This window comes from Hemibagrus wyckioides, linkage group LG04, assembly GCF_019097595.1.
Source record: "Hemibagrus wyckioides isolate EC202008001 linkage group LG04, SWU_Hwy_1.0, whole genome shotgun sequence".
Lineage (NCBI taxonomy): Eukaryota > Metazoa > Chordata > Actinopteri > Siluriformes > Bagridae > Hemibagrus > Hemibagrus wyckioides.
The window spans coordinates 29805120-29831201 of NC_080713.1; the positions used below are offsets into that span (position 1 = coordinate 29805120).

A 26082-nucleotide genomic window follows, 5' to 3' on the forward strand; every position below is an offset into this window, starting at 1 on the left:
GAGATACGCTCTGATGATTCCACCCTCAAAGAAATAGGATAGAAAAGTCACCAAGAGCATGAAGTAGACAAGATACAAGCAGCAGGAGAGATGAGAGAATTAGAGAGGAGAGAACAATAAGAGAAGAGAAGAGAGGCTGTAAAAAATAAATAAATAAACAAAGAATAATACATACAGTAGTGTCAGTATAAATGAGGAATGAAACAAGAGGTGCAAGTATAATATCAAATTATTGTTTAATAATAATAATAATAATAATAATAATAATAATAATAATAATAATAATAATAATAATAATAATAAAGGATCTACACGACACTGCTTCAAACACAAGCTGTAAAAGAGATAATATTTCATGGTATACCTGTGAGAGAGAAAATGTAATGAATTTAATGAACTACTTTTTTAGTAGTAAGACTCTGAAATGATGGGAGGAGTCAGAAAAAAGATTGAATGAAATTTTCTAAAGTTTCATACTGTTTGTGTTAGGTGTTTATCAGTAAACAATATTATATAAAAATGCCCTTACAAAACGTGTTATCCTTGCTTACCCCCCCCCCCCCCCCCATGTTTCGGGCTCTGCCCCTGATGTTTTCAAATCCTCCTCCTTTTCTCCTCTGCGTATCAGTTAGAAGTGAAAGTGAAAGTCAGCAGGTTGTTTTAGTGAAGAGAAAAACATGAAGTTCTTTGTGGAATAAAATCACAGTGAGTACATGAATATAAAGCTGTAATCTGTGACTGTTAGGATTATTTAGTAAAAGAAGAACATTTCTGTGTTCCACAGTTTATTGTTGTGTTTATCGGATATCGCGGTGTAACGCAGCATCTTATCCTGAGGGAAGTGAACAGACCTGTGCTCCATGCGGGCTTTATTACATACGGGGAAAGATTACAGCTGTTTATTACAGAGAGAATAAGATTAATATTCAGTATAATAATTCCTGACACATGTCCACTCTCTCTCTAATAAAGCAGTAATAAAGCAGCAGTGGTTAGATTCCACACACACACACACTCACACACACACACTCACACATACACACACACACTCACACACACTCGGCGCCATTTTAGATTAAACTGCTGAAATGTCGGAGAGACTCTAAACCGTTAGTTTCAGATCGGAACATCTCATACTCCACAAGAAAGAATGATTTTTAACGATTCTGTCCTGAATAATAAAATTATTTACATCACAAGTCAGATAAATATCTGAGTGTAGCCTACACCTGCTTTATAAACCACAGGAGAACTGTGCTTTTATTTCCTGAAGAGGTTTAGAGATCTGGAATAAATATAGAGGAAGTAAAATAACTTTTTAACATACATATATATGTATTTTTGACAGAGTACTTCCTCGTATTTATTAAAAATAAACCTTGATATTTGTACTTGATATTATATAAAGGGGCATTGAATATACAGTACATAAATATAAACATTAAATATTAAACTCTTTACACATCTATTAATACCAGAGAAATGCAAAACTTCACAAATTTTCATACAGAAATTATATGTAATTATGTGATTTGATGTGATTTTAGATCAATATGTTGATTTAATGTCAGTTATTAATAACTATAATAGTGTACTATGTAAGTTTAACAAAGAACTAAACTCATTTTTCCCTCAGTGGGTTCTAGAGCTCAGTAACTGATTCCTCAGGGTTTTTTAATAAAAGGAAAGATTTCAGGTTACTGTGTGGTGGTTAAGTTTTCCTTTTATGATTACATATGTTTAATTACTCTTATATCATTTAATCTCTTCTGTCACTAAAATCGAGGCTGATGGAGATTAACAGTAAATGTCAGTGTCGGAATAGATAGGGGGGAAGCATGAGGAAGCAAAACAAAATTAGAAGTAAAATTCATATAGATTATACAGACATTATGGTATAGGTGGACATCACAGAGTGAAGAGAAGCTGAAGAGATATGATGCTTATGTAGGCCTGTAAGGTGGCTGTGTGTAAAAAAGAACCTTTCTAGTGGTGGGTAATAACTAAGACAAGTGAGGAAAACTAAAAATACCACTAAAATACCGTATTTACTGTATAAAGATTGTGAATGGTAGTCAAGCACAGATGTGGTGAATCTAGGGCCGGATACTAGGATACATGATAGTGCATGAAGTATGTGATGTGATTAAACTGACAGAAAAGAACAGGATAGTGTGAATGAGAGAGCCATAGCATCAGTAAGAATAAACAAAATAGTTTAAACAACTAAGTAACAAGTGAAACTAAGTCACAAGTAAGTAATTAAATAAGGATAGTGTCCTCCCTTAAGATTTTGGGAAAATAACTAAATGTCAGGTAACCACAATGATCCTCACAATACAATTATACAGTGTATGGGATATAATCATAATAAATAAACTGCTGGTACTATTAGTAATAACTAATATTAGTAAATGATACCAACACTTGTAACAATAAGACAGAGCTCACTTGAACAAATATAATTAACAGCACTGTGGTCAGTGATTGGTATTCACATGGTCATCAGTTAAAATAAAAAGCTAGACAAGAGCTAAAGGAAGGAGGGGTTGTTTTTATAGGGTATATTAATTCTCAGAAAAGTTTGCAAAACAGTCATGAGACTAATAAGCGATAGGAGGTGTAAGAATGCCAGGATAAATATCAGGGATTTTTACAGACCGGTGCACTTGACCGCATTGAGCCTGACGCTGTGTATTTGAGTGCCATTTTGGTGTTGTTGTTGTTAAGGATCATCTTGATACATTAAAGCCAGTTGCTCCTTCTCATCCAAGCTAAAAGAAGTTTCTTTATTTGATTTTTATAGATTTAGTGACGTTTTTGTAAGTGTTTAACAGTAATAGGTAATTGGGGAAGACTTTATAACCACCCTATAGTGTGTCCACTCAGAGGGGGACTTTGAGTTGGAGGCTGAGATTCTTTGTTTTGTTGAAGAAAACAACTCCAAAATGATAAGCAGAGTCAGAGTCAACTTGCAGAAATGAGGTGATGTACAAACAAGACACAACATAAACCAGAAACCTGACATTTGCTTGTAACCATTAATACTGTAGCACTGAATCTACAGGCTTGGTAGAGACAGATATGTGACACTGAGCATATACTTTACAATGAGCTGTTGTGCAGTGAGTCCTTAAATACTGAATGTAAGTAAATACTGAGTGGGTCCATGTGTGTGTGATCATGACAGTGACTCTGATTGAGTCTGAGAGTGTTTGGTGCTGTAGTTCTCATTGTCCATGTTTGTAGGCTGATCTGGAATTCATGACCTAAATAGTTTTGAAAGGAAGCTTGGAACAACCTTGAAAGAACACAGCAGTCACTTTAAAAGAGCTCCAGAAGTCCTGTGCAGAGATGGAAGTACCTGTTGGACCAAGAACCATCTCTGTAGTACTTCATAAATCTAGTCTTTCTTGCAGAATGGTAGAATAAGGGCAACATGTGAAAAAAGGTTCTCTGGTCTGGTGAGGTGAAAATTGAACACATCACCTGTTTAATACCATTCCTATGGTGAAACATGGTGGTGGCAGCATCATGCTATGGGGTGCATCTCAGTGACAGGGACAAGGATACTAGTAACAATTGAGGGATGGATGAATGCAGCTAAATAAATGACCATCCTTGAAGAAAGCCTCCTATTGAGCTCACACAAACTCTGACTGAAACAACAAATCACCTTTCACCATGACAATGACCCTAAGCAAACAACCAAAACAACACTGGAGTGGCTTCAGGACAAGTCTCTGAAGGTCCAGGTTAAATGACCCAGATAAAACTCCTACTGTAACCTACTGTTGTTTTCTCACCAGGACAAAGCTACGCTAATTCTAAGAGACAGCAGACATTAGACTTTCTGAAATAATGTCGGGGGAGTGTGAGGATCTCAGAACATCTGAAATGATTCATCAAGAGGAGCAGCACAAGATACAGAGGTAAGTGTGAAGATTAAAAATGATATATATTTTACTGCTGTCTGAGTGTTCTAAATACACATAAGGATATTTACATGCACTAACCTAAATCTATAAAAAAAATAGTGCAGAATTGTGCAGAATGTAATATGTTTATTTATTTTTAAAAATAGTGTTTAAAAATTTTTAAGAAAAAATATGTTACTAAATGGTCCAAAAATGGGAATAAATATCAAAATTAGTAGCAAACTAGCAGCGCCATGGTAATGGCAAGGTAATCTATTGGGAAAAGAAACAAAACCAAAGAACTGAAAGAACAGGTCAGGAAATCTGTGTGATCAGAACCAACAGAACCAAGACCAGTAAAGCTGTGTGATAAAGTCACAGTAATGTAATAAGCAACAAGTCCAAAAAGTAGAGCGGTGAACCAGAGCCCTCTGCTGGTAGCCAGGGGAATTGACAGGTTTGGATGTGTCTTTTTTTGTAGCTTCTTTTTTAAATATCTGCAATTATGAAGATTTTCTTAAAGAGACCATGAAATTGTATCAGAGTCGTAATTTATTTCCTAAAACAGAAAGTGATTAAACTCTCTCTCTCTCTCTCTCTCTCTCTCTCTCTCTCTCACACACACACACACACACACATTGCAAGCATCTTTTCAACACACATTGGATTGTTTATATAGAGCAATTTCCCTGTATGTTACAGTTAAATAACAAACCTTCACTACATTTTAGGAACTTTACTCGGAAAATCTCTTCTTCCAAAAGTACAGTATGTTTGCTAGTTGCAAGTCTTTATTCTGCTCTGGTCCAGAGGTTCAGTATGGCTGACTGTGCTCTGGCCAAAGCACCTTTCAAATCAGGATATATAAAGAAGCTGTATATACATAATGGCATCCTAAGATATTTAAATCATTATATTTTATATCTTTAAAACTTTCTCTTTGTTTTAGTGAAACTAAGGAAAGGCCAATCTCACCTGTGTCCAGCTGTGTGTCCTATAAGAGTGACCGCTCACTGCCAGACCCTCCCAACTTTAAAGCTGGAACATCCTCTGTGGGAAGGTATTCCTCTTGTCTTCTTACTTATTCAAGTCATGTATAATGTAGTTTAATGTACTGTATGTGCTGTGGCTACAAGTGACAAGTCAAAAGTTAGCATCCCTGTGGTTTCTGGGTAGAAAAAAAAAAGTTTTGTCAATAAAGGAATCTGCCAATAACCCTTGGTAAACTCCATGATAGAATAAAACCTAACGACACCCAGGTGGTCCAGAAGCTTGTCAGTGGAAAATCTACCATATTTATCTTGTCAAAGTTCATCATAGTCAGCTTCCTCAACCCAACATGTGATACTGCAGGGCTCTCACTGCTTGGCAGTAATCACAATAATTTAGGAGCTAGAGGTGAGAAGGTATACAGGTGCTTTATTTGCTGGAGCAAATGGAGATATTCAACTGGAAACAGAGAACCGAAACAGGCTTGCAGATACAAATGCAGGTAAGTTGTTTATTTAAACACAGAAGACAAATCCGAGAAATGTAAGGCAAAGACAGAGTTGAAAAACTAGGCAATTGTCAGTCGAGGTGCAAACAGTAATACAAGGGTTAGGCTAAATACAATAACACAAAGAACTTGTCAAAAGTAAAAAAACAGGTAAACATAAACAGAACAAATGTCCTGGTAACACCACAGACTAAACAGAAGGGAGTGTATACTTCACAACATTAAAATGAAAACAAAGTCCTCTAAAATAGTCACTGTGATTATGTAACTCCAAGTATAATAATAACAAGTGACAATGACCAGAAAGGTGACCATGAACATGTATGTTGTGGGAGGAGTCCAGTGCAAACATTTTTGTAGGTTGCAGTGTACTGTGGGAAATGGAGTGTTTGATGTTAGTGGATTTCACATATAATGTTCAAATGTACGCTAAAATGAATTATATGTATTGAGAAAATGGTATGTTAAAACACTGACCACAGGAACAAAACCGGTGAACTGAAAGAACAGGTCAGGAAATCTGTGTGAACAGAACCAACAAGAAACAAGACCAGTACATTTTATTATGATAGAGTCAGTATAATGTAATAAGAAATAAAAACTTCATAAAGGAGAAAGCTGAAACAGAGTCCTCTTGTGGCAGTGAGGGGAATTGGCAGGTTTGGATGTATTTGAGCTGTGTTTTTTTGTTTTGTTTTGTTTTTAAATACACTGAAAATATGGAGTAATTTCTCTCTAATGGTATAGTTAAAACACCCAGAGAAACTACATTTTCACTACAATTTAACAACTTTACTCTAAATATCTCCTCTGCCAAAAGTACAGCATGTTTACTAGTTGCACCACACACAGGAAAGCCCCATAAAGCTGATCATAATGGCAATGTCGTGACCTGATGGAGCCAGTAGTTCTACACAGTAGTAGTTCACAGTGTTAGGGTATAAACCTTTCTAAAATTAACGGTATATTAGAATAGATAGGACAGTGGTGGCTCCGTGAAAAAGTTTAATATTTGCATCCCTGTGGTTTCTGATTAGAAAAGTAAGAGTTTGTCAATAAGGGATAGGATTAAATAAAATATTAAAATAAGCAATACCCAGGAGAACCAGAAGCTTGTCAGTGAAAAATCTACTATGTTTATCCAGTCATAATTTAACATGTTTGTTTATCCACAGAAACCAAAAACAGAACCCAAAATTCATCAGCACAATGGAGTCCATATTCAAGGTGTGTGTGTGTGTGTGTAAATAATATACACTCTTTTTATTAAATATTAAAGTAATTTTCAGTTAATAGTTTACATTTACAGCAGCATTATTTGTAATCAGACAAAAGTGTATTTGATTCTGTTTTAATGTCATCTTTACCTCTGATTTACAAAGTGCTGACACTGGAGACTTGAATGTGAAATAAATGTCTACTTAAAGAAAACTTCACCGTAGTAATGATTAGACACATGTTTAGTTAATAGATGAGGAGCGTTTGCCATACAAATCTTTATAAATCAGCTGTTACTATAGAAACAGATAAGAATGAGAAAATTAATCCAGTTCACACCTTCTGACCAATCAGAATCCAGAATTCAATAGATTCTTTTTTTCTTAGTAATTTTATGTTATCGTGTTTTTTCAGGATATGTTATTTTTTATGTTATCAGGAGCTGGAGCACAAAGTCATCACAATGTTGAAGAATGAGCTGAACAAGTACAAGAAGGTACTTAGTGCTGATTACCCAGCATGCTCTGAGAGGGGGGAGGTGGAGGAAGAGGATCTGCACTGTGTTAGAGAGGGTGTGCTGAAAATCACACTGTACATCCTGAAGAACATGGAGCAGAAAGATCTCGCTCACACCCTGCAGATCAGTAAGAGCTTCTGATTATTACAACATTTTATCACTTTAACGGAAACACACTGGACCACTGGTCCATATTATCCTACTGATTATAATCTAATGAATAGAGTTTTACAACAAACACATGACTCAGGGAGAATCCTAGTGTTCTGGTTCTTTTACATCTTACTGATGTATATATTAGGAAGATAATCCAGTTTTTGACCTGTATTGAATTTCACATTGAGTATGTTGTTCATACATTAAAATTATGACCATGACATTGTTCTGTTTGTTAGAGATGGCCTCTGTGTATCAGAGAAAGCTCAAATCTGGACTTCTAAATAAATGTAAAAGAATTAATGAAGGAATCTCACAGCATGGGACATCTACACTTCTGAATCAGATCTACACAGAGCTCTACATCACAGAGAGTTGGAGTGGAGACATCAATAATGAACATGAGGTGAGACAGATTGAGACAGTGTCCAGGAGACCAGCAACAGAGGAGACACCCATCAAATGTAATGAGCTCTTTAAAGACAAGTCCATCAGAAGTGTGCTGACTAAAGGAGTAGCTGGAATTGGAAAAACAGTCTCTGTGCAGAAGTTCATTCTGGACTGGACTGAAGGAAAAGCAAATCAGGACATCATCTTCCTGTTTCCACTTCCCTTTAGAGAGCTGAATTTGTTGAAGCAGGAAAACTTCACTCTGATGAGCCTTATTCATCAGTTTTTCCCAGAAATTAAGGACCTGGAAGTAATAGACAGTAATGACTACAAAGTTCTGTTCATCTTTGATGGTCTGGATGAGTGTCGACTTCCTCTAAATTTCCAGAACAATGAGATGTTGAGTGATGTGACAGAGTCAGCCTCACTGGAAGTTCTGCTAACAAACCTCATCAAGGGGAATCTGCTTCCCTCTGCTCTCCTCTGGATAACCACTCGACCAGGAGCAGCCAATCAGATCCCTCCTGAGTGTGTAGACCAGGTAACGGAGGTACGAGGGTTCAGTGATCCTCAGAAAGAGGAGTACTTCAGGAAGAGGCTCAGTGATCAGATCCTGGCCAATAAAATCATCACACACATGAAGTCTTCAAGAAGCCTCTACATCATGTGCCACATCCCAGTCTTCTGCTGGATCTCAGCCACTGTTCTAGAGAGAATGTTGGGTGAAGCAGAGAGTGGAGAGATCCCTAAGACTCTGACTCAAATGTTCACACACTTCCTGATCTTTCAGATCAAACACAAGGAGCAAAAGTACAGTCAGAAATATGACCCTGATCCACAGAAGACCAGAGAGAGTGTCCTGGCTTTGGGAAAACTGGCTTTCCAACAGCTGGATAAAGGAAACCTGATGTTCTATGAGGAAGACCTGAGAGAGTGTGGCATTGATGTCAGAGAAGTGGCAGTGTACTCAGGAGTGTGTACCCAAATCTTCAGAGCAGAGTCTGGACTCCACCTGGGGAAGATCTTCAGCTTTGTACATCTGAGTGTTCAGGAGTTTTTGGCTGCATTATATGCGTTTCTCTGCTTCAATGATAAAAAACAAACAAATGAACAAACCACTGATCTGTCTGGTCTTTTCACCACATCAGAAATGTCCGACTTCCTCAAGGGTGCAGTGGACCAGGCCTTACAGAGTGACAATGGACACTTGGATCTTTTCCTCCGCTTCCTTCTGGGCCTCTCAGTGGAGTCTAATCAGAAGCTCATTCGAGGTCTACTGACACACACAGGAAGCAGCTCTGACTGCCGAAAGGACATAGTTAAATACATCAAGTTAAAGTTTGAACAAAATCCATCTCCAGAGAGATCAATCAATCTGTTCTACTGTCTGAACGAGTTAAATGATGATACACTGGTGAAAGAGATCCAAAGCTACATGAACTCAGGTCGTCTCTCTGAAGCTGAACTCTCACCTGCTCAGTGGTCTGCTCTGGTCTTTGTGTTGCTGACCTCAGAGGAGGATCTGGAAGTGTTTGACCTACAGAAGTTTATAAGATCAGATGAATGCTTTAAGAGACTGTTACCAGTCGTCCAGCAAGCTACAACAGTTCTGTAAGTAAACCCTGTTTCTCTGTTAAACTCAGTTTTTAGAGCTGTTCTGATTGGATTTTACAGAAATATTCCTAAATACTCTGGATAATATATTTATCTTAAATACGGAGACATTGTTAGACATTGTTGACACCTTTACAGTGTTTAAACAGGGTGTTTAATAGAGAGGAATGCTGACCTGGGCACAATGAGCTATTGAGAAGAACATTAATAATGAACACAAAGTGTAAATTGTTCACATAAAATATATTCCAAGCATGGAACATTGTGAGAGGGCAAAATGACGGCTGTGTGTGTGTGTGTGTATGTGTGTGTGTGTGTGAGAGAGAGAGAGAGGTTAATACTTTTCTAGAGACTAATGGCTCAGTCCTCCCTCATGCTATCTATTAAATATACTTTTGTGGGAAATAAAAAAATGGAAATAAACACACTCAGTACAGAATTTGATGAAAACTGCAGTTTAATGAAATGGTAGGCAGCTAGGCCCCGGCTGGGGCTGACTAGAATGAATGTGAGGATAAGGTCCGGTTGTAGCAGGAGTGATAGGATGGGTTGAAGAGGCCATCTCAGTCTAAACTGAAGTATGAGCTCCAGCCACAGCTGGCAGGATGTGGTAGAGTGGAGAAGCAGGAAAGACGGGGGGGGGTGTAAGTGGAGAGATACTCAAGCAGAGACAAAATGTTGGTGTCTAAGAGTGCCAGAAAATGATGTAGATGTTGTGTTAATGTCTAATGGGAATCTAAAATCGAGAAACCAGAAACAATGTGAAATTAAAAAGCTCTAACTTAAACATTATGGGAAAAATTTTGAGCAAAGAATTTATTGAAAATATGGGAGGAGCATCATGGAATAGTTTATATTGAGGGGAATTTTGGTGAATCATTCTGGGAAGTCTTGATGAATTGATCTGAAGTTGACTGCTGACGTGCAATAAACCCTATTTTTGCTTTTCTCATCCACGGCTCCTGTGAGGATTATTTTTTGTTAAAGTGTTACTGAGTTGAATAGTTTGATAGAAGTGACCATATACCCCATGTCATGGAAAAAAACATGGCACTGTTTAAACTTAAGAGCTCATAAGGAGCTCATCATTAACGGCACATGGCAGCAACCAGATGAAAGAGACTGAAACAAAATGTTTTCTAAATGATTCATCATACATACTGATGAAGTAGATTACTCTTTTTAGTATCAGCAGTGGTTTAAACGTGTTACACAAAATGTGTACTAGTCCAGTAGATATACACTATATTGCCAAAAGTATTCGCTCACCTGCCTTGACTCGCATATGAACTTAAGTGACATCCCATTCCTAATCCATAGGGTTCAATATGACGTCGGTCCACCCTTTACAGCTATAACAGCTTCAACTCTTCTGGGAAGGCTGTCCACAAGGTTTAGGAGTGTGTTTATGGGAATTTTTGACCATTCTTCCAGAAGCGCATTTGTGAGGTCACACACTGATGTTGGACGAGAAGGCCTGGCTCTCAGTCTCCGCTCTAATTCATCCCAAAGGTGTTCTATCGGGTTGAGGTCAGGACTCTGTGCAGGCCAGTCAAGTTCATCCACACCAGACTCTGTCATCCATGTCTTTATGGACCTTGCTTTGGTCACTGGTGCACAGTCATGTTGGAAGAGGAAGGGGCCAGCTCCAAACTGTTCCCACAAAGTTGGGAGCATGGAATTGTCCAAAATGTCTTGGTATGCTGAAGCATTCAGAGTTCCTTTCACTGGAACTAAGGGGCCAAGCCCAGCTCCTGAAAAACAACCCACACCATAATCCCCCCTCCACCAAACTTTACACTTGGCACAATGCAGTCAGACAAGTACCGTTCTCCTGGCAACCGCCAAACCCAGACTCGTCCATCAGATTGCCAGATGGAGAAGCGCGATTCGTCACTCCAGAGAACGCGTCTCCACTGCTCTAGAGTCCAGTGGCGGCGTGCTTTACACCACTGCATCCGACGCTTTGCATTGCACTTGGTGATGTATGGCTTGGATGCAGCTGCTCGGCCATGGAAACCCATTCCATGAAGCTCTCTGCGCACTGTTCTTGAGCTAATTTGAAGGCCACATGAAGTTTGGAGGTCTGTAGCGATTGACTCTGCAGAAAGTTGGCGACCTCTTCGCACTATGTGCCTCAGCATCCGCTGACCCCGCTCCGTCAGTTTACGTGGCCTACCACTTCGTGGCTGAGTTGCTGTCGTTCCCAAACACTTCCACGTTGTTATAATACAGCTGACAGTTGACTGTGGAATATTTAGGAGCGAGGAAATTTCACGACTGGATTTGTTGCACAGGTGGCATCCTATCACAGTTCCACGCTGGAATTCACTGAGCTCCTGAGAGCGACCCATTCTTTCACAAATGTTTGTAAAAACAGTCTGCATGCCTAGGTGCTTGAATTTATACACCTGTGGCCATGGAAGTGATTGGAACACCTGATTCTGATTATTTGGATGGGTGAGCGAATACTTTTGGCAATATAGTGTATATAGACATATATTATACATATTACAGTGCATCAGTAATACTGACCCAACCTCTTATCACACTCATAACACTGGTCATTTTGGTAATTCTGTGAATAAACTGTATATCACTGATTTTATCTCTTATATTTATGTCTGTGTTCATAAAGGGTTGAATGTTTTCTGAGTTCCTCTGACATTTTCTCCTTTCAGTCTCAGTGAGTGTAACCTGACAGAGAGAAGCTGCTCGGCTTTACACACAGTTCTCAGCTCAGAATCCTCCAAGCTGACTGAGGTGGATCTGAGCAGTAATCCTCTGGAGGACTCAGGAGTGAAGCTGCTTTGTGCTGGACTGAAGAGTCCAAACTGTAAACTGGAGAAACTCAGGTCAGTTCATCTCTCCTATGAAACTAATACACAGAGAATAAAGGCTGAAATAAAGATTGAATAAAGAATAAAATAATTACAGATTGATAATGACATGTTTATTTTCTGATCTGTATAGGGGTATAACACCTGTACATGGAAAATTAAGCAGGATTTTAACATTAACTGAAAGTTAAAAAAAAAGAAAGCTAAAGTAAAATATATGTATTTATGAACAACCATCTGAGTATCCAGTATATTTTTACTTTATAAATTACTATTGATTAACTGACAAATGTGATTTGATTCTTAAGTAGACATATATTTTTGTAGCCACCACTAAAATACAGTGATACATCTCTACTGGTACAATGATTTTGTTCTTTGTTCAGACTTTCAGACTGCAGTATAACAGAGGAAGGATACACTGCTCTGGCTGAAGCTCTGAAATCATCTCACCTGATAGAGCTGGACCTCAGAGGGAACGACCCTGGAGCATCAGGAGTGAAGCTGCTCACTGATTTACTACAGGATCCAGACTGTACACTGAACACACTGAGGTGAACTATTTATACATAACAAATGCATTATTACAATTACTGTGAAGAAAATGTGAATAAAAATATATCATGAAAGTACTTTCTATTAAATCTCAAATATCTTTATAATTTCCTGCTTACTGATTCAGTTCTGGCTAAAAGCTTTTAAAGAGAATCAGAAAAAAATCATCCCAACAGACTAATCCTGTTTCTCATCACAGAGCTGTTATACAATTAAATATCATTAAACACAGGAATCTGTTCATATGAACATTTAATATAATCAGTATAAATGTTATTGCCTAATAGTGCATACACTTTTATAGTTTCTTTTATCCTGAGACACTCAACCCTCAACCAGCAGCATGAGTTCATGCCCACATATGTTCTCTTTATCTTCTGTCTATGTTTGGTTTTGTTTTATGTTTGTTTACTTCACCATGTGTTTGTATTGATTCACGTCATGTCTCCGCCCCTGTATTGTCATTGGTTATTCCCCGATTGTGTCAGGATTGTTTTCACCTGTTTTCAGTTTCATCCCTGATTTGTCCGTTTATTTAAACCCTTGTGTGTCATGTCTTTGTCACAAAGTATCAGTGTTCGCAATCGCAGATGCTGAGCGCTGTTCCCTGTTCTGTAGTCTCTTGTCTAGCCATAGCCATAGCCATAGCCATAGCCATAGCCATAGCCTGTTCGTTAGTTAGCTCTTGTGTTTATGACCTGTGTTTCTGTTTGCTGAGTTCTGTGTTTTCTCCCTGCCTGTTTGTCCATTTGCTGATCTCCTGACTTCTGCCTATTTATTGGATTTGTGACTTTGCCTGGTGTTTGTTGGATTGTTCCCCAGTTTTTTGAGTAAAGACTGCTCCAGCTGTACTTACATCCACCTCTGTGTTTCACTTCACCCATGTGATGGAGGTATCAACACCTCTGCTATGTGACATAGCCCTTCTTTTCATTAGAATCATCCTGTTCTATTTTTTTCTGTTAATCCTATTCAAGTAATTTTAGAGTCTGGGTTGTTTCTGGTAATTGACAGAATATGATAAACAAATAAAAAAAATAAAAATATACTTCAGTTACAGCCCTTCAGGATCTCATACAAATTAATGATGTGGCCCAGGCCAGTCTGATAGTTTGTTGTTTTTCTCTGCAGTCTGTTAAGTCCTGAGGCAGAGGAAGCCTGTTCTGCTTTAACTGAAGTTCTGGGTACAAACCCCTTACTGCAGAGAGAACTGGATCTGAGTGGGAAAATATCTGGAGACTCAGGAGTGAAGCAGCTCTCTGATCTGCTGAAGGATCCACACTGCAGACCTCAGAGACTCAGGTGTGTGGTCTGATTTCTGCATCTAATCTTGTCCTCTTTGCCAGCAGTGGTGTAGCGTTGGTGCCTCCAGGGTTCCTGTTTTGATCCTGGCCGTGTGGCAGTGTGGAGTATCACATGATCTCCCTGTGGGTTTCCTTGTTGTTCTCCAGTTTCCTTCTGGAGGTGTCCTTATGCTAAATGATCCCTGTGTGTGAATGATTGTGTGAATGATTGTGATGGACAAGAGTCCAGGGTGTGTTCCCACCTCATGTCCAGTATTCCTGGGATAGACTCCACTTCTACCAGCACACTGACCAGGATAAACCTTAACCTCATAGATGAATAAATAAATATTTTGTTTACATTAAAATCTATAAAGCTCTCTTACTATGTTTTATATAAACTACTGCTGTAAACAGTACTGTTGCACTGAAAGTTCTGGATTTGATGTGATTTCCTGCTCTGATGGAAATTTTATGCACATTCACACAGTGGTGATAAACAGTCCACTACATTCTGTCCAACTCTGGACACAGCAGTTTATTTTTAGATGTTCATGATGGTTGGTTATCTGTTCTCTGTTTGGAGATCTTTTTCTCAGCTGTGTTCTCTGTCTGCAGGCTGAATAAGAGCAGTATTACACACAGAGGCTGTACTGATCTGATATCAGCTCTTACTTCAAACCCTTCACACCTGACAGAACTGGACCTGAGTGAGAACACACTGGGAAATTCAGGAGCGATTCAGATCTCTATGCTACTAAAGAATTCATCCTGTAAACTCCAGAAGCTTGTGTAAGTTATTTGATTGTATAAGTTACTAGATCATGGAGGTGGAATGAGATCATTTTGAACATATTTGTAATATTCAGAACAGATTAATCTTCATCAGGGTAACTGGGTTTGTGATATTTGTTTTCCTCCCACTTCAGTCACTGAGGTGCTACCTCTTAGACACATGAAACCAGCCAATAACATCTGCTCACGCTGCATCACAGGGCAGTGTTACACACTCAGAGGAAAGTGCCATCTGCCAGCGTACACCAGCTCATAGATGTTCATGATGGGCTCAGAATGCCCCTAATGCCCCTCCCCTCCTGAGAGCATAGCTAGTTTTGTTCTTTTAGCTACAGAGACTCTCAGTCTTGTGATGATCGGACGAGAGCTTTTCCTGTTAAACCACACAGGAGCCCATGTTACTGTCTTTGAATTAAACATGTTTCCATTTTCTCCAGACTTTCAGACTGTAATATTAAAGAGGAAGGATACACTGCTCTGGCTGAAGCTCTGAAATCAAACCCTTCATCACACCTGATAGAGCTGGACCTCAGAGGGAACGATCCTGGAGAATCAGGAATGAAGCAGCTCAGGAATTTAATAAATGATCCAAAATGTAAACTGAAGACACTGAGGTGAGCTTTTTTCCCAGTATTTGTAAAATCCAGCCTTAGATTCTGAGTAATTGATTAGTAAGACTCATCAGACTGCTTCAGTTTCACTGTTTACACCACTGTATATCTGATCAGTACAACTCTGAAGAAGAAAGTCATTATCACATCATTACATACAGTAAAAGTCTTTTCTTCCAAGCTGCTCAAAGTGCACTAGAAAAGTACATGGTTACTTATTATTTATTTATTTTTTTATTACTTAATTCCAATGTTAATTCCAATTATAAACTGAACAAGGAAATTCTCAACATGAAAAGTGCTGAAGTAACAAAACTAATATTTAGGAGAAATGTTCCATTATTTCCACCATTGTGAACTGGACATTACTGGAAAAGTCACACTGCATTGCTGTATATATAATTAGTGTCAGCATTTCTCTGTTCTTTCTCTCTACAGGGTGTTGAAAAGTCCTGATGCACAGAAAGCTTCTGATCATCTGACTGAAGTTCTGGGTATAAACCCGATACTGCAGACGGATCTGAATCTGAGTGGGAAAATAAAAGGAGACTCAGGAGTAGAGCAGCTCTCTGTTTTACTGAAGGATCTACTGAAGGATCCACACTGCAGACCTGAAACACTTCAGTAAGGAACTGAATTCTATATTAATCTGTAAACTTCAGTTAGTGATGTTAATGCTGAATGGTTTGTCTTTAGATTATCAATCATTCATCTAGTTTTCAGTCTTTTTCAGTAGTAATGAGTAGTTTGAGGAGAAAAGACGTCCCTCTGCATACAGAAGTGCTAAAGAAAACCCCTGTGATTAATTGTGCTTTCAGGCTCAGTGAGTGTAATCTGACAGAGAAAGGATGTTCAGCTCTGCTCACAGCTCTCAGATCAGAACACTCCACCCTGAAGGAGCTGAATCTGAGTAAGAACAGGATTCAGGATTCAGGAGTGAAGCTGCTCTCTGAGGAACTGAAGAATAAACTCTGTAAACTGGAGACTCTGAGGTAACGTCCAATTACTACACAAACATCTGATACATTGAAAGTATTGAACTCTGACTGGACACTGAGATTCAAGTACCAGAATACTGTGGTTTCTTATCATTGTCTCTACATGCTAATGAGAAAATCAACAGAATCGCTTAAATAACTTGGTCACATTACAATATTTACTTTTTCAATAATATGAAAATACAAAACAGCTGCATACAATACAGTAAAAAATCTGTTTACATGAACCAAAATAATGTCTGAGTTATATAATAAACTAGAAGAATTAGATTATTACTTGTCCAAGGTAGCTTTAATCTGTTGTTGAATTCTCCTCTCAATGCAGTATTCAGAGCTGAGTTCCTCATATATACATATTCAGAGCTAAGTGAAATGTGCTGCAACCCAAAACACACAGTATGTTAGTCTTCACTTGAACATGGACTGAGATCACCTCACTCAAATGATCTTGATCTCGAGTGAATAAATGTTTCATATGTGAAGTATCTGAAAAAGCATCAAAATAGTTATCAAGTTTACCTTTTTTTTACAATGAATGATACATTTTTCTACAAATAAATTAAAAAATAAATCATAAATCAAGACAATTGTTTATCCTTTGTTCAGACTTTCAGACTGCAGTATAACAGAGGAAGGATACACTGCTCTGGCTGAAGCTCTGAAATCATCTCACCTGATAGAGCTGGATCTCAGAGGGAACGACCCTGGAGCATCAGGAGTGAAGCTGCTCACTGATTTACTACAGGATCCAGACTGTAAACTGAACACACTGAGGTGAGGAAAAATGAAAGAACTTTATCTTTCTACCACTTTAGAATTTGAGGTTTTGAAAATGACTTCATTCTGCTTAATGGTTTAATTTGAATGATCTGATGTCACTATGTCACATTGTAATGTTCAGTTTTCTGATGAATCAGGAAACATTTCTGGATAGAGTTTTTTCATGAACAGTTATAAATAGTAACAGTAAAGACTGATAATTATCCATTTTATTAAGACATGAGGATGAATGTGCACTGATTCTGTAACAGATATAGCTGGATAAAGGATAAGGAAACTCACTGAAAACAGAAACTGAAGCTGAAACTGAAGCTAAAGCACATCACCATCAGCTCCTTATTGCTCTCAGTACACAGTTATTAACGTCTCCATATCATTTTTCTCTACAGGTTGTGGAAAAGTCCTGATGCAGAGGAAGCCTACACGTGTCTTACTAAAATGTTCAGTAAAAACCCCTTACTGCACACGGAGCTGGATCTGAACAACAAAACACCTGAAGACGTCAAAGTGAAGCAGCTTTCAGCTCTGCTGCAGGATCCACATTACAGACTGCAGAAACTTAGGTAAGAAACAGCTAGAAACACACACATCTCTATTTTCCTACATTACTGTAATGTAGCTTTTACAGGACCTGGAAGAACTTTATTAATGTTATTTATTCATGATACAGATGTTTGTAATGTTCAGTACAGATGTAACCTCGTGTTGTGAAAAAAGATGTGTGACTGCTGCTACTTGCTGTATTTATTCTCACAGTGTGTGTATCACTGACCCTCCCACAGATATTAAACACTGTCCGAGTCTCCAAACACAAATAGATGCTTCTCATATACTTTGTAATTACAGTTTTATTAAATTTTCAAATTGTTAGTGGAACTTTGTCCCAAACTGAAATAAGATTCATCATTGTCTTCTCACGTGTTATGATTCTGCTAGTTCTGCTAAAATATCAACATAAACTTTACTATTTTATTATGGAGATGTAATATTCTACATGGACTGGCCTTGAAATGAATGACCCTTAATGTCCATAAGATAACAGCCTTATTTTAAATAAATTAAATTATTTTAAAGTTACATTTAGTGACACAAACTAAACTTAATGAAAGAAAACCGGAGACTGGAAACTGAAGACACAACAAAATAAACTACAAGGTGGAAAAAAGTTCTGCACAAACAACTAAGTCCACCATTTGGACAGGAAGTGGAGCAGTGGGTGTGTTCTAGCAGAAACTAACCTGACCTCCACTCTCTCTCTCTCTCTCTCTCTCTCTCTCTCCAGGTTGTATAAAGGAGACAGTATTACAGATGAAGACTGTTCACATGTGATTTCTGCTCTGGTTTTAAACCCTTCACACCTGAGAGATCTGAATCTGAACTGGAATAAACCAGGAGAGTCTGGACTGAGAAATCTGTGTGATTTCCTGAAGAATCCTGAATGTAAACTGCAGACACTAAAGTGAGAAATGAACCTTTACATTTTAAAGCTATCAGTCTAAAAATAGTCCAGTTTTATTATAACACTAATAATCTTTTAGCAGTTTAATATTCTTCAGTCCTTTATAATAGATTTTGAAATACCTTCTGAATATTTTTTAATATGTGCATATATATAATATTTAAATAATAATAAAAATCATAATAATTATAATAATTTTATTATTAGTTGTGGTATGTTATTATAACACTACTGTGTATTAGGTATATGCAGTGGGTTCAGAAAATATTCCTTTAAAACTTTGCACATTTTATTGAATTATAGATTTCATTATGAATTTATATTTTTTCTCAGACTTAAACAGAACACACATTATACATTTATATTTAATTTTTATTGAGGCTCTAATTATCTTCCTCTCCCTCTGCAGTCTATATAACAGTATAAGAGGGAAATCCTGTGCTGATTTGTCTTCAGCTCTCTGTACAAATCCATCACACATCAGAGAGCTGGATCTGAGGTGGTGTGAACTGGGAGACTCAGGAGTGGAGAAACTCTGTGATCTACTGAAGAAACACGAGTGTAAACTGGAGAAACTGCTGTGAGTAACTCAGTGATGTGATGAAACAGCTTTCTGTCTTAAATCAATTAACTCGACTCAACAGTTAACATGCTGTTTATGTCAATTTAAAATAATTTATTGCAAAATATGATGTTCCATATTGACATTTTTTAAAAGTTGAAACAAAAATAGCTTATTCAGCTGCTTTAGTTTATGGTAATAAGCTGTGTAAATAAATATTACTAATAATATAACACAAGCTCTCAGAGGAAGAAACAGTTGGAGACCCCTGGTTTAGAGAGATAGTGTCAGGGTAGGCAGGTGAGGACCCAAATGCAGAACACAGTCAAAGTTCAAAATAAGAGTCTTTAATAAAGGCAAGCACTGGAAATGGCAGAGTTCTCAGATAACAACCATAGAACAACCGAGAACCAGGGTAAAGCAGGCTGGGCAGAATCAATCAAACCAGTCCAATAATCCAGAATCAGTAACAGAATCCAGTCTGATAATCCAGAATCAGTAACAGAATCCAGTCCAATAATCCAGAATCAGTAACAGAATCCAGTCCAATAATCCAGAATCAGTAACAGAATCCAGTCCAGTAATCCAGAATCGGTAACGGAATCAAGGCAGAGACAAAGCAGGCAGGAACAGATCAGAAGTTAGCTTCAGGAACAGACACACTCTTAAAACAAATGGTCCTATTTAGAACCAGAAATGGTTCTATCACTCGCTTCATATATGGAACCCCAAAATGGTTCTATATAGAACCATTTTAATGGGTTCATTAAAAAGGACCCCAAATGGTTCTTTGAATCCAATTGAGATGGTTCTTTTTAGAACCATTTAAGGGTTCTTTATTATTGAAAGAGTTATTTATTATTGAATAAGAAAATATAACCAATCCAGAAAATTAAAAAAGTTTAAATTTATTATACAAAAATATTAGTGTCATATTTAAAATTGCACCTCTGTATATTCTGTATTAGACAGCAAAACTTTACATTTAAAATGTTTAATTACGTTCAATCATTTAGTTTTAATTATTTTACTTAAGCATTTTCAATTTTTAATAAACATACATAAGCTTGTTTATGTACTATATGTACATATACAGTACTTAACTTTTACATGTATCTCTGAAATGAGGAAAAACAAATCACAATGCAGTTAAAAACAATACATGAACAATTAAAACATCTATTAAATAGCACTACACTTTATACAATTTATACTTCTTTTGCAATCCTGATGATGTTTGGGGCCATTTCATTTAGAGATGTTTCCATGTTCTTTGGCAAGTCTGTTCCAAACCTCATCGTCATTTCATGAAGCATCTTAAATACAAAACATTTGTTTACTTCAGGTGCATATATCCAAATTACACATTTTCAGCCAAACAAGTTCCTTAAAGTCAGCATGAACTGGAGGTTGCAACTGACTACCATATAGTGATGTATTTCCGAGATAGAATGTTCAATAAGAAAAAGAGTGGCAATGGTAAAGTAATCAAAATTACTCCAGGCATTGAATCCCATATAATTAAAATAACATGAACTTGATTAGAAATACAGTGTAGATATCTAGATCTTCTTATTAAAAATCTGATTCTGTATATACAGTATCTCACAAAAGTGAGTACACCCCTGACATTTGTGTAAATATTTTATTATATCTTTTCATGTGACAACACTGAAGAAATGACACTCTGCTCCAATGTAGAGTAGTGAGTGTCCAGCCTCTATAACAGTGTAAATTTACTGTCCCCTCAAAATAACTCAACACACAGACATTAATGTCTAAACCACTGGGAACAAAAGTGACTACACCCCTAAGTGGAAATGTCCAAATTGGGCTCAATTAGCCATTTACCCTCCCCAGTGTCATGTGACTTGTTAGTGTTACAAGGTCTCAGGTGTGAATGGGGAGCAGGTGTGTTAAATTTGGTGTTATCGCTCTCACACTCTCTCATACTGGTCACTGGAAGTTCAACATGGCACCTCATGGCAAAGAACTCTCTGAGGATCTGAAAAAAAGAATTGTTGCTGTACATAACGATGGCCTAGGCTAAAAGAAGATTGCCAAGACAATTTTATTTATTTATTTATTTGTTTTTTTTAAATTTGGAAAACTTAATTCTCCATGTTGATGATTCTTTTTAAAATTGTTGTGAAGAAGACCTAAGAATAGAAGAATTTGACAGATGTATTAAAAAAATGGCATCCAACAAGTCACCTGGCCTGGACGGACTTTTTTTTTTTTTTGACTAATTTTTATAAATGTTTTTGGGAAGAAATTAAATTTCAACTCTTCCATGCACTTCAGGAATGCATAGTAAAGAAAGAACTCATGACAACAATGAAGCAAGGTATAATCACACTGTTACCTAAGCCAGGAAAAGATAAAAGACTGTTAAATAAACTCAGACCTATAACTCTACTGAATATTGATTACAGAATTTTAACCTTAGTCTTAACTTCAAGATTAAAATTAGATCTAGGAAAGATTATAAGCTTAACACAATCAGGATTTCTCAAAGGAAGATCCTTTCATGATAATATCCGCTTGGCTTTAGACCTTATTGATTATCCCCACTTGATTCAGGATGAGGGTTTTATGCTTTTCTTGAACTTTTACAAAGCTTTTGATTCAGTAGAACATGATTTTATTTTTGAAACTCTAAAACACTTTAGATTTGGTAGAAAATTCTTAGACATCATTGTTATGCTATATACCGATATTAATAGTAGTATTTCCCTGAAGGTATGTGCCCCAGATTCAAAATTAAGAGAGGAATTGGACAAGGATGCAGTCTATCACCTCTCTTATTAATCTTAGTCACAGAATTATTGTCAATTCTTGTTAAAAATTCGAAGATTGAAGGAACAACTGTAAATAGTCATCAGGTAGTCATTAGTCAGCTAGCTGATGACACAACCTTGTTTTTAAGAAATAGAGAACAAATACCTTTAGCCATACAAACAACAGAGTGCTTCTCCAAGGCATCAGGATTAAAATTAAATCTAGATAAATGTGAATGTGCATAAAAGATTGTCCTTCAACATCTCTTTATAACAAACCCGTTTAGATAGAGGTTAAATACCTTGGAATTTGGTTAAGCAATTGCTCTGAAACAAACGAGAGAAATAACGTCCAGAAGGTTGTGAGCAAATGTAAAGGAATTCTAAACAGCTGGTTACAAAGAGATATTAGTGTTTGGAAGGATGATTCTCACAAAAATTGAACTTCTATCCAGGATTATCTACCCTGCACACTTATTACCCCTATCACCTAAAATGATTAAAGAAATAAACCAGCTAATTTTTAACTTTAATTGGAAAAATAAACATCATTACACCAGAAAGAGTGACCTGTTGAAACAGTATGAAGAAGGAGGATTAAAAGCACTTGACTTTGAAATTGTCAATGGTGTTCTGAAAAATAAATGGCTTCAGTCTTTTTTGAGGAAGGGCAACCAACCATGGTTCTCCCTGCCCACTATGGTGTTTGATACTCTAGGTGGTATTGAATTTCTATTGAAATGAGACTTTGATGTATCCAAGCTGCCTGTTAAACTCTCGGCTTTCCACCAAAAGGGCTTTTTATACTGGAAAATCATTTTCAAACATAATTTCAGCCCTCACAATTTTCCACTTTGGAATAATAGACTTGTACTGTGGAGAAGGAAATCAATATTTATGGAGGATTTTATGGAAAAACATATATGGTGGATTGTGCACCTGCTCGATGGAAATGGGAAGCTGTTACATCATGAAGATTTTATTAGTACATACAATGATGATCTCTCTCTAAAAGATTACACCAGACTAACTCAAAGAATTCCAAAAGCACTTTTCCATCTAATTACAAATGATTAGGAAAATACTCTGAACCCTAGGCTTCCAAAATTGTACATTAATGGTATAGAGATATCAGACAGAAAATGAAATATTTTTCTTAGAAATACTTTGACCAATATTCTTTATCTCTGTTTGACAAGAACTACTCTCATGTTTAAAGACCTTCCCAAATGTGATTTGTCATATATCAGAACCAAGTATTTAAAATGTCCAATTCCCCCAAAATATAAAGAAGTACATTTTAAAGTGTTAAATGGCATCTATCCATCCAGCAAACTGCTTAGAAAAAGATTTAAACTGACAGTCAATACATGCTATATATGTAACACCATGTTAGGAACCACTGAACATTTGTTTTATGAGTGTAAGACAGTCAAGAAAATATGGAAGTCGCTAAATCAATGGTTAAGATCAAAACACATACATGTGGACTCTTTCTCCTTCCAAGGAATTCAGCAGGGTTTAATAATGGGCAACAAAAATATATAATTTATTGTTAATAATTTCATGCTAATTACTAAATATTACATACACAAATGCAGATTTTCCAGATCACCCCCAGTGTGGATAGGACTGAAAAATGATATCCTTTTGTTCATAACTTGCCTGAAATTTATTAAAAGCCCCCAGGCACAAAAACTTGATAATCTGTTAACTGAATATAACCTATGCTCTATGTAATCCCCCAGTGTTTTTTATTTTATTTTATTTTATTTTATTTTATTTTATTTAAATTATTTATTTATTGTGAATTTTTTTATCTGTCTAATCATTTATTATTTTTAATATTACTTCTTTATTTATTATAATTATTGTTTTTTTTTATTATACACATGTGCATATTGATCTATGTGAATTTTGCTTATATTTAATTGTTTTATTCATTTGGATTAGCAGTTATGTAAGAGATTTAATGTAAACGTTTATCTAGCTTTCCTAAAAGACTACAACTTATAATGTGACTAGCTAAAGAAGTTTTGTTTACTGTTGGTTCTATAATGTTCATATATTAATTATAAAAAAAACAGATAGATAGATAGATGAGTAAATGGAGAAAGGAGGGGTAGGGAGATAAAAAGCTAGATAAGCAGATCTAACAAATAACTAAAACACCACAGCAGCTAGCAACAATAGCAGAGTTTAGAAATGTGTTAGTGTTCTTACTTCAGTCATTTCTACATCCTTTCTTTCTCTAATGTTGGAATAAACTCTGTTTCCTTTTCTGCAGACTATGGAACAGTATAAGAGGGAAAGCCTGTGCTGATTTGTCTTCAGCTCTCTGTACAAATCCATCACACATCAGAGAGCTGGATCTGAGGTGGTGTGAACTGGGAGACTCAGGAGTGGAGAAGCTCTGTGATCTACTGAAGAAACACGAGTGTAAACTGGAGAAACTGCTGTGAGTAACTCAGTGATGTGATGAAACAGCTTTCTAATAAAAATCACTAACCAGAACAAAGCTCTTCCCAGTCCTAGCTAGTAATGTCTAACTAACGTGTCTAACTTGCTCTCTAGATTAGATTTATTATCAGTAATAAAGATTAAATAAAGATTTATTTGAACTCTGGTGATGAGGAGGATGTGGGATTAGGAACAAGTAGTGAGAGGTATACAGTAGTTATAGCAGTGAGGTGCTTTGCTCTACTGGGAAGTGGATTTCATTTCATTCTCAGTGCTTTATATCGGGGTTTAAACCAGAAAACAAAGCACAAGACAACAAGTCTTCTAACAGTAACATACATTGTCTCTGTACTGAACTGATAATCACCTATCTGCAGTGACTGACACATAATCAGTACATTACACATGTGAGTGTAATAAACATTTCAACTTAATCAGCTCTACACTTCCTCCTCTGAATAAGGAAGATGTTCTCTTCTGTTTTTCTGTGTCTAAGAGTCTGAACTGATCACGTAAACAGGAGCATTAAGTTGTAATTATTGTAGAGGAGCGTGAGGAACAACGAAACACAGGACAAAATGTCACATGGACTTTTTATTAGATTATTACACAAGGTCAGGCAGCGTGTTCTTCTGACCACATCACCACATTTACAGAGTGTAGACCATTTGGACATAAGGGACATCACAACATTGTGTTGGTTTGTTTTTGTTTTTGTTTTTTTGTGTGTATGAATTTTTTCTTAGGTTTGTAAAAGCACTTGACTTTGAAATTGTCAATGTTGTTCTGAGAATTAAATGGCTTCAGTTTTTTGTGATGAAATTAGCTTAAAATTGAAATATTTAAGTGTAATTTTAACTGGTTATAATTAATTATAAATATTCAAATGGGGGTTTTAGAACTAACTGTTAGAGAATCAATAACACAATTATTTGATTTGTTCATCCAGTGAACAGACAGTATAATTATGTATTAATTCCAGGGAAAGTTATCTTCCTGGCCAAGAAAGAATAACTACTTTATAAAGTACTAGCTGTAATTTAGCACGTAGCAAGAGCAATGTTCAGGGACCCCGAAACTGTGAGCAAAGCACAGAGATAATCACTCGTGAATAAAATGCATTTAATAAAACAAACACACAACACATACTAACTACGACACACATAACATAAAAGACAGAATAAGACCTATAGAGAGAGAATAAGGAGGTAAAGAGAGAGAGAGAGTAAGGAAGGGAATACGGAGGAAATCAGAATGAGAGAGAGAGAGAGAGAGAGAGAGAGAGAGATAAGGAAATAGAGAAGAGATCAAATATGTCGAGTTTTGATTACAACTGTGTGAGAATCGTCAGGGTAATTAGGATTCGCCTTAATAAAGGGGCTTCAGCTTAAAATTGTGCATCTAAAATAATTAGTAACTTTTACTTGCATTGGTTCATTGATAAGAGTCCTGATGTAGTGGACCAAGGAGGTTCAGAGATTCGACGTCCTCGGAGAAAGCAAGAGATTCTGCTGGAACGAAAAAGGTTTCGGTGATGCAAACAAAAGTTCTTTGATTGAAGCTGCCGGTAAAGTCTCAGAAGAAAGTAAAAGTGTCAGGCATGCATTTCTGGGTTCCATGTTGCTACTTCCGGTTCCGGGACGCAACTT

At 36.8% G+C, this 26082-nt stretch overlaps 1 protein-coding gene across 2 annotated transcripts in view; it reads left to right on the forward strand.

Annotated features, from left to right (window-relative positions):
* The first annotated feature begins 596 nt into the window (after positions 1-596).
* Positions 597-26082, forward strand: part of LOC131351817 (NACHT, LRR and PYD domains-containing protein 12-like) — a 39839-nt gene continuing 14353 nt past the window's right edge. For both annotated transcript variants that reach the window (XM_058387428.1, XM_058387429.1), the window contains exons 1-18: positions 597-705; positions 3810-3932; positions 4867-4977; positions 6591-6642; positions 7073-7277; positions 7546-9307; positions 11992-12165; positions 12537-12704; positions 13837-14007; positions 14607-14780; positions 15221-15397; positions 15833-16018; positions 16213-16386; positions 16999-17166; positions 17562-17735; positions 18455-18631; positions 19041-19211; positions 24261-24431. In XM_058387428.1, coding sequence (XP_058243411.1) covers positions 3862-3932; positions 4867-4977; positions 6591-6642; positions 7073-7277; positions 7546-9307; positions 11992-12165; positions 12537-12704; positions 13837-14007; positions 14607-14780; positions 15221-15397; positions 15833-16018; positions 16213-16386; positions 16999-17166; positions 17562-17735; positions 18455-18631; positions 19041-19211; positions 24261-24431 — 4286 coding nt within the window. In that variant the 5' untranslated portion in view covers positions 597-705; positions 3810-3861. The remainder of the gene's footprint in view (positions 706-3809; positions 3933-4866; positions 4978-6590; positions 6643-7072; positions 7278-7545; positions 9308-11991; positions 12166-12536; positions 12705-13836; positions 14008-14606; positions 14781-15220; positions 15398-15832; positions 16019-16212; positions 16387-16998; positions 17167-17561; positions 17736-18454; positions 18632-19040; positions 19212-24260; positions 24432-26082) is intronic.